At 43.2% G+C, this 9,890-nt stretch overlaps 1 protein-coding gene across 1 annotated transcript; it reads right to left on the bottom strand.

Annotated features, from left to right (window-relative positions):
* Positions 1-3,267: 3,267 nt before the first annotated feature.
* On the bottom strand, positions 3,268-5,421 carry LOC131132846 (uncharacterized). Its single transcript, XM_058078864.2, has 2 exons — positions 5,325-5,421; positions 3,268-4,634 (listed from the first exon to the last, which is right to left on the bottom strand). Exons 1-2 carry the CDS (start codon positions 5,419-5,421, stop codon positions 3,373-3,375), a joined length of 1,359 nt encoding a protein of 452 aa, XP_057934847.2. The 3' UTR covers positions 3,268-3,372.
* Between the last annotated feature and the right edge of the window lie 4,469 nt (positions 5,422-9,890).

The raw sequence follows: 9,890 nt of genomic DNA, 5'->3' as shown, positions 1-9,890 counted from the left end.
TCCGTTGACACAATGATGCTCAAAGATAACATTAGCGCCTTACACTCACCTTACTGATGCCTAACCTCGGATGGCAACAGATTCCCACACGAAATTAACCCGCCATGCATGCGACGTAACCAGGAAATCGAGGGATTTACACGTCCTCATAAATACACTGCTCACAAAAATTAAAGGAACACTTTTTTTATTGGGCCTGGCATGAATTGTATTAAACCTGTCTAATAATTTTCTGGTTGGTTAAGCAGCTGAGGGCCTCGTTAATCAATTTCAGCTGTATGGGTGTCTATGGAATTAACAACATGTGCACTTCAGTGGCAACAATTCGAAAACCCTCAAAAACAGGACTGGTTTTACATGTGGAGGTCATTTCAAGTTTCTCCCTCTTGATCTTTTTTTGCTGGTTTTCCACTCATGCTGATTTTGGCTTGCATAATCATCTCTACTGGCAGTATGAGGCGATTCCTTAACCCTACAGAAGTTGCACAGGTTGTCCAACTTCTCCAGGATGGCACATCCACACGTGCTGCAACAAGAAGGTTTAATGTGTCTCCCAGCACAATCTCCAGAACATGGAGAAGATTTCAGGAGGCTGGTGGTTATTCTCGGAGAGCTGGACGGGGCCGCAGAAGGTCCTCAACCCCACAGCAGGACCGATACCTGCTCCTTTGTGCAAGGTGGAACAGGCTGAGCACTGCTCGTGCCCTACAGAATGACCTCCAGAGGACCACTGGTGTGAATGTGTCTACCCAAACAATCAGGAACAGACTTCAGGAAGGTGGCCTGAGGGCCCGACATCCTGTAGTGAGCCCTGCCCAGCAGCGTGGAGCTCGACTGGCATTTGCTCAAGAACACCAGAATTGGCAAGTCCGCCACTGGCACCCTGTACTTTTCACAGACGAGAGCAGGTTCACCCTGAGCACCTGTGATAGACGTGAAAGAGTCTGGAGAAGACAAGGAGAACGTTATGCTGCCTGCAACGTCATTCAACATGACAGATTTGGTGGTGGGTCAGTGATGGTCTGGGGAGGCATATCCATGGAGGGACGCACAGACCTCTACTGCCTAGGAAATGGTGCTCTAACTGCCATAAGGTATCGAGATCAAATCCTTGAACGCATTGTCATACCCTACGCTGGTGCAGTAGGTCCTGGTTTCCTCCTAATGCACGACAATGCCCGGCCTCACGTGGCAAGAGTACGCAGGCAGTACCTGGAGGATGAAGGAATTGAAACAATTGAATGGCCTTCACGATCCCCTGACTTAAACCCAATAGAACATCTCTGGGACATTATGTTTCGGTCCATTAGGCGCCACCAGGTTGCTCCTCAGACTGTACAAGAGCTCAGGGATGCCCTCACACAGATCTGGGAGGAAACGCCACAAGACACCAACCGTCGTCTCATTAGGAGCATGCCGCGACATTGTCAAGCATGCATACAAGCTCGTGGGGGCCACACAAGATACTAAAAAGCATTTTGAGTTGCAGAAATTACGTTTTGGAACAAATGGACTGGCCTGACACATCTTCATTTCACTCTGATTTTATGGTGTCTACACAATTGAACCCTCTGTAGGCTGAAAACTTTTATTTCCATTAAAAGACTTGGCATCCTTTTGTTCCCAAGACACTGCCCTGTCATTATTTGTATAGATATCCAACTTCATATATATATCTTCAGATCTGATGTATCTAATGTGTTTTTTTAAGTGCTCCTTTAATTTTTATGAGCAGTGTATTTCCAAATAAACCACTTTTAGCTTCAGTTGTCATTGACAATGACGAGGGTAGAGAAAAATACTTTTTAAAAAATCGGTGTAAATTTGGGCCAAAGTCCTTCACATTGTTATGGATTGCAAATGAACCAGTTGAAACAATTGCTTCCTTTATTTGGAGCAAGCTGCGCGCCAATTATGTCCACAAAATGGCGACCTCGCCCGTCAACTTCGACATCGTTTATATACTGTAGATTGACCTATTGTTTGAGCAAAATGCTACGATTCATGGTTCTACAAGTCTTAAAAGTTTTGTACTGACCCTGTAGCATTGCTAGTACGGCGTCTAAGTTGGATGGCAACTCGATTGTTCTCGAACAGCGTGTTGTGATCGTCGGCCACATTTTCCAGGCAAAACCTAGAAGCGCAAACAGGAAGTTATTAAGCGGATGTGACGTCATGTTTCGCAATAATTTGACACACTATAAAAAATTAAAGCATTCTTTATACTCCTCTGAAGCACCTTGGGCACAATTCCTAAGGTGCTATAAAAAAAATTATTTAATATGTTTGTAATTCACGTGACGTCACCGCTTACTGGCGGGTCAGTACGGTGGCCTGTGACGGACATACAAAGGTAATATTACCCTCTATCGCCCTCCTGTGGCTACTCCGAAAATACACAAACGGCTTTTTATTAAAGTGTACTGTAGTTTTACGTGACAAGTATACGTTGAGCGCACACAAAGAACACATAATACAGATAACATAGCCAAGAGTTACATAAAAGTATTTTTTAAGGAGAAGAAATTAAAGAATTGAGCCCCTTAATTGACATCCTGCCTCACCCACATCATAATCAGCAGTTCCTTGTCTTCTTCGCACTGTAGCGTCGATAGGCGCACAACCCAGGGTGCTTTGCGGTACTGTCTATTAAATAAAGAGTTAAGCTATTATTAAGTTACTTGTTTTAAGCCACATAGTTATTCTTCCACACAACTAGCCTAGTCTGTTTTAAATATATCTATTGTGTTGATGTTTGATGTATTTTGTTTTCCATGATACATGACTGAGACCATTGTGCTGAGCAATCATATACGGTGTTTTCGTGACGTGAAGTCATAGCTGATGTGAGCATTGTCTTTCTCTGCTGAAGACGGCGGCGGCTGGAGAGCAATCTGAAGACGGCGACGGCTGCTGGAGAGCAGACTGTAGAGCAATCTGACGACGGTGGTTGCTGGAGAGCAGACTGGAGAGCAATATGAAGACAGGCGGCCGGAGAGCAATCTGAAGACAGTGTGGCGACCAGAGCACTACATGCTAATCTTGTGCTTTCCCTTTCTACTTCCGGTAATACACAGCTTCTTCATTCGAGTGCATTACGGCCTCCCTCTGGTGTGGAGGTCTATATTTGTGTATTGGAAGCGTTCGAGACAACACTGATGAAAAATAGGCAATATCAAGTCAGTGTAAACTATAATAATCGGTAGACAAGAGCAAGAACACATGAGATAGGCGGTGAAATATAGTAAATGCGAATAGACACTCTGTCGCAGGGGTATTTTTATTGAATTCAAATGGTAGAAGCACACTAACAAGATACGCACGACAGTGATGTCCAACATGATATTTGTTGATGATAGAAAGTATGTAGCTTCATTTAGTGCTGCTATTCTCAGCAGCGTAACTGTGGTTGTTAAGCTCGTACTCTTGGTCACACACTCGGCAACTCTCATCACTGTGTGTTCTCATGTGCGCTACAAGATTTGTTCGTTCACAAAAGCTTTTGCTGCAGCTCGGACAAGAATATGGTTTTTCTCCAGTGTGTGTTCTCATGTGTATTTTCAAATACTGATTTTGGACAAAACCTATACCACACACTGAGCAAGTAAAGGGTTTCTCTCCAGTGTGTATTCTCGTGTGTGTTTTCAAATTTGCCTTAAGAGAGAATCTTTTACCACAGCTGGAACAAGGAAAAGGTTTCTCTCCGGTATGTGTCCTCATGTGCACAACAAGGTTTGTTCTGTCACAAAAACCTTTGTTGCAGATTGAACAGGAATGTGGTTTTTCTCCAGTGTGCCTTCTCATGTGTATTTCTAAATCTGAATTTCGTAAAAAACTTACACCACAGACAGAACAAGTAAAACGTTTTTCTCCAGTGTGTATTCTGGTGTGTATTTTCAAATCTGGATTTCGTAAAAAACCTATGCCACAGATTGAACAGGAAAAAGGTTTTTCTCCAGTGTGTGTTCTCGTGTGTATTTTCAACTCATCTTTTCGTACAAAAGTTGCAGCACAGAGCGAACAGGTAAAAGGTTTCTCTCCAGTGTGTATTCTTGTGTGTCTTGTCAAATGCGACTTCCGTGAGAATCTTTTACCACAACATGAACACGTGAATGGTTTTTCTCCAGTGTGCATTCGCACGTGTCTTTTCAGATGACTACGGTAATGAAAGGTTTTGTCACAGTGGTCGCATTTAAAGTGTGTGTTGTCAGGGTGACATGTCATATCAGCTGTCGAGTCTTCATCATCAGTGTCAGGAGAGTGTGACGTCGTGTGCTCACTATCTGATAGTGGAGCTAAGAGCTTGTCTGCTGGTGATCCTCCACAGTGGTCTCCATCGGCTTCTGTTGTCATGTGTTGAGTTGAGCTGCTGCTTGGAGGCTCCGCCTCTCTCTTCTCCTCACTTTCACCTTCATCATCTTCACTCTTCACAGGGACACCAATCAATGGGAATTCCTCCAGTGCTTCCAGATGCTCTCCCTCCTGACTGATGCTGTGGTCCTCTTCTTCCTCTTTAATGTGGGGGGGATGTGGCTCCTCCTCTTCCTCTTTAATGTCGGGGGGCTGTGGCCCCTCCTGCTCCATCCTGGAGCTCCACTCCTGCTGCTCTGGGGGAAGATGTTGTTTACTGCCGCCTGCAGGACACAAGAAGACATGCATGCTTTAGAAAAGTCCAGCTTTACTCTGACATTTAAACATTGTTCCCTACCCTAAACCTCATGAACATAACATGGGAATGGTTGTTTGTCTATATGGGCCCTGGGATTGGCTGGCCACCAATCCAGGGTGGACCCCGCCTCTCACCCAAAGACAGCTGGGACAGGCTCCAGCATATAGTGAGGATAAACGGTATAGAAAATGGATGGATAGATGAATGGATGGTTTTACAAAAGGATTGTGAATGTGGGTTAGCCCTAACCCTAAAATTCCAAAAAAAAAGTGCAGTTCCCCTTTAAAGATGCACTTAATTATACAGCCAGGAATTGACTTGACGTGGTCCAACAGTCAATATAAATCCGAGTCATCTATCATATAAGTCATCTATCTAATAAAAATGAATAGGAATGAAAATGCACCCGATATCCTATGAAAAACGTGCATTTTTAAGGATGTCTGCATGGATTCTCGTATAGAGCACGCTTACTCACGGTCAGAAAAATATGGGTTATGTAACATTGCTACTATTGGCGTTAGCGACTTAGCGTTATGATTCTTTGTAAACGTACTTTCACACAAACCACTTCTAGAGATCATATATGCTTAGTAACCAAAGAGACAATCTATTGGACGCAGAGTTTGTTCACTGTAAGGCACATTTCACTCACCTGAAACACAGGAAAAGGATTCGCCGTGTCTTCGCATCAGGCAGGATGGCTTCTTCTTCTCTGCCCTGCCTGGCTGTCCTCGTGTCCTAACCAACATGGCGCGACCCCTGGTGGGTAACTGTGAAACAGCGGCCTCGTGATTTAAAATGTACGAAACAATTGTAGCACATACAAAAATCATAAACTGAAATATATGACAATAAAACTAAATAAGATAGAAGATCGTGAAGACAGTTAATAATATTAATGTAATACTATTTACGACAACTGGTAGGCACCCACAGCAGACAACAGTTCCCTAGTGTTCCTTGTAGCATTTTATTTTTACACTTTCACGGAGTTAAACAATTCAATAAAAAAGAAAGGTAGAAAAAAATCCACCTGGACAGTAATAATGGCTTATGGTTAGTGTTGGATTTATTTCTAACATGCACACAACTTTACGTTGAATGTGTCATGTTGCAATTCACAATTCCACAGAAGCAGAGTTCATTTTATTACATCAATTACGAACACATTTGCTCACTTCCTGTCTTCAACATGCACTAATTCACAATTTACACTCTTCTTCCAGACAAAACAGTTATAATATTATTACACCCCATAGTGTAGTGGATATTGCATGCCATTGCAGTTTACGTCCCATAGAGAGCACTAGTGCATCATACATGTGAGAATTGTGCAGGTTGCGTTGAAGATAGATAGATAGATAGACTCCCTTTATTGTCATTGCACAAAAACACAGCCACAAGTTTTACAAACTATTCACCCTGTTAAACCCAGACGAGCCAATATGACAACAAATGGAGGTCATCGAGTACGAGCAGTAGGAGCAGTTGTTCTGTTTTCCGTTCCTTTCAATTGTCTCCCGCACCTGTCTCCTATTTTGTGTTGCCCATTTAGTTCAGGTGCGCGCTCCCTTCGTTGTCTGTTCATTGGCTTGTGATGAGTTGGACTTGCCGGCGCGTCATTCTGCTGCATAGAGCAAAAATAAATATATTTTTTACCTGCATTTGGGTCCTCATCTCTGCATCCTGGGGTCGAACCGAAAAACTCACAAGCCGCACCGTGACAGCTTTACCACGCTGACTATTGATTGTTTGGGATTTTACATTTGAATAACTCGTATATGCAGTATTCTGTGCTATTGTTTATGGCTGTTCATTGCCTCCACCAGGTAGCATTCCTTATTTAGTAGTCCTTAAAACTGTTAACTGTTAAGTGTCATTTGCAAATAACACTTTGCAGTAAACCACAAACAACAATGATTAATATATTTAGAAAAATTGTGGCAAGAGTGAAGCTCGTACATTTCCAACACAAAAGCAGAACTTAAAGCTATTGCTTTGACCAATACAGTATACAAACACATCTAATAAATATACATTATGTAGTCATCATGAAGGTATAATAATAATAATCATTCACAATAATAATAATACCTATATTATTGCCTATTGTCAGTGCAACGTGCAAATGCTGAGTCCTTAAAAACATTCCTGGATCCAGACAGTGATCCGGATCAACCCTGAAATGGAATCAGTTCTTCCATATCCCATTTCCGACAGTTAATGAAAATGGAATCAAATCAATTCAGAACTTTTCACGTCACTTTCAACACAGACAGATAAACCCGCACCCTGAGTGTTTTGTCAGTGTGATGAGAAAAACTGAAAGATTTGGCCTGAAATATTTGTAGAACTATTTGTTTTACACATAAACAGAAGCCAACCTTTTTTTGGTTGTTTCTGGAACTTTTTTCTCTTTCCGATGAACAGGTACATGACAACCTGAGAAAGACTGCAAATGAGCAGCCCAAACTGTCAGGTGTGGAAAAAACGAGTTTATGATTAACAAAGAATTGTTTTGAATATGGAGCATCTTTTAATAACATGACTGTAAACACGATACATGAAGGCACCAGTTTGGCTCTGCAATTCGCGTGACTTCTACCTGGGAGCATCCTTGTTTTCCCCCATCTGCTTGAGCCCACGTCCACTGGCTGGAATCAGTATACTGGGATATACTGGGATGGACTGGTACTGTGCTGACGCACTTAAGCAAGGCAGCAGTGCTAACCACTAACTGACTATCCTGTCTGTGGAAGGACTGGCTTTCTTCTATTTGCTTCTTATTTTATTTCTGTGGATGTTTTGCTGTGTCAAACATCAGAATTGCTTTTTTTTTGGACGCAAGAAATTCCTTTAGGATGTTGCTATGTGTGACGTTTGACCTCATTGATTTCCTTTCTGTGTGTGTGTGTGCTCAGCTCTTATGAATGGATGATGAGGAGGTGTAAGGGAGATAGATGGCCTCCAGCTCCATCTTGTCTCCTCTAATTGTAAAATATTAGTTACATTAGAGGGTGGCGCGTGATTAATGGAACTTATTTGGGGGGTGGACTCACTCTCACTCTATGTTTCTCTCTCACCCTCACAGCTGATCAACAGGGGAGGAAGAAGGTGGAAGAGGGGTTGAAAACAGATAAATACACTGACAAGATTTGGAAGCTAGAATTCATGCGGATACGTCATTGTACAGCAGGTGTGTCCAAAGTGCGACGCGGGCGCAACTTGCAGCAAGGATATACATATGTTTCATGTAGACTATCATGAAGGTAAAGAGGGTGTAGGATAGTATACGTATGTTTCATGTAGGGTGTCATGAAGATAAAGAGGGTGCAGGATATGCTAGGGTTAAGGTAAAGGTTATGTTTTCTTTTTGCTGTCAAGAAAGGTCACATTGTCTGGGGCAAGAGTCAGCTTCAACCCCAACAATTGCAAAAGTTTTGAATGATGACAATGAAAAAACAAAAAAGAAAAGAAGACGGCAAGGAGGTGGAAGCTGCTATTTTTGGTTCTTATTAAAGAGTCCTGCTGGTACAGCAATTAATAATCTAGTTCAGTATTTAACATGGGACCTGCTCCCTGGTGAGGAAGTTTAAGTGGGCTTTGATGCTAAAAGAGCCCCCCCATCCCCACTGGCTCCTTAAGTGCCTCCCCAGCTCTTATTTGTGTGTTAAGCTCGGAATCACAGCAGATCACAATTCCCTCCACTGCAGTCCAATTTTTCTATCAACAATTCCGTGAGGGGAACGTTCTGGACTCATCTCCACCACCAACCACCAAGTCCCTGCAGGCTGCTTCAAGTGCTGCAAATCTATGACTTTTTTCATAAACACAGTATGTAGTATGTATCTAATTTCTATATACTATATAGAAATATATACTATATACTATGTGCATTTCTATTAGATTTAGGTTTAATTTCGGGGCGCAGCCCATGCAGTGGTAATTTGACAGAGACCAGACAGAGATGCAGCTGGTCAGCAAGCTGATTGTATTGAATGCTGAGCTGAAGTGCAGGAACAGCACCCATACGTTGGTGTTCTTCTTTAGGTGCTCCAGGCAAAGGGCAGTGGAATGCGAACTGGAATGTATGGAATAATGGGGGGAGTGTGGAGGTCATGTGGTCCTTAACCATCCTCTCGAAGCACTTCGTGATGGTGGATGTGAATGCAAGCGGCGTTTAGACATGTGATGGATGGTTTCTTGGGCACTGGAATTATTGTGGCACACTTGAAAAACGGAGGATGACAGCTTGAGTCAGTGACGCGTTGAAGATGTCTGTAGGCACGTGGGCCAGCTGGTCTGCACATTCCTTGCTCAGTCGTCCTGGAATGTTGTCAGGGCTGCAGCTTTCTGCACGTTGGCCTTCCTCAGGACTCTCCACACTGCAGTGTTATCGAGCCTGAGTGCCTGTTCATCGTCACGGTCAACGCTCATTGGACAGACAAACCGGGCAAGTTCCGAGACTAACAATGCACCCACCACAGAAGTCAGAAGTGGCTACAGACGGCACGTGCGTCACACGTGCCGTCTGTAGCCCGACGCAGCCCAGCACACAACAAAAGTTCCTCTTGCACTAGAAGTGCTACTTAGTGTCTGCATGCTCCCAGATTTGTACTAGGCGGTACTCATCCCCAAATTTTACCCACACTTGCAAGTATTGGACGATATCGGTACTGTGCTATTTCACTGATATCGGCCGATACCGATTGGTGGCCCATTGATCAGAGCACCCCTACTATATATTTGTTTATTTTTATCAACAATAGAGCAAAATCATGTGCTTGAACTTCATTATTCTCTGGGACTCTGTTGTAAAAAGGAAAGATGACCGACAGGGTCAAAGACAAATAGACGTACTTCAGTCCTCACTAACCCTCCTTAATTCACACACGCATACACACACAGACAGACAGACACCATTAGGCTCTGATCTCAAAGCAGTGGGGGCCTTTGGGGGTTAATTAACAGACTGAGATAATGCCACACTAATGAAAACAAGACTGGCTTCTTTCTTTCCACCTTTTTTTGTCTTTTTTTGTGTAGGCTGCTAGCCAGGCTTTCGTGTGGCTGTGCGCTGATGATGGTCATAAAATGAAGGAGTAGCAAAAGGACAAATGCCTGTAAAAAACCAGGAGAGTGAGCTAAAACGAATGATCGCAATGTGTGCGATGCAGAGCTGATCCAAGCCAGCAGGAGGCAGCACGATACCAGAATG

Source organism: Doryrhamphus excisus, linkage group LG1 (assembly GCF_037039965.1).
Source record: "Doryrhamphus excisus strain RoL-2023G ecotype Guam linkage group LG1, RoL_Dexc_Guam_v1.1, whole genome shotgun sequence".
Classification (NCBI taxonomy): domain Eukaryota; kingdom Metazoa; phylum Chordata; class Actinopteri; order Syngnathiformes; family Syngnathidae; genus Doryrhamphus; species Doryrhamphus excisus.
This window is presented reverse-complemented; position numbering and strand designations above follow the sequence as displayed.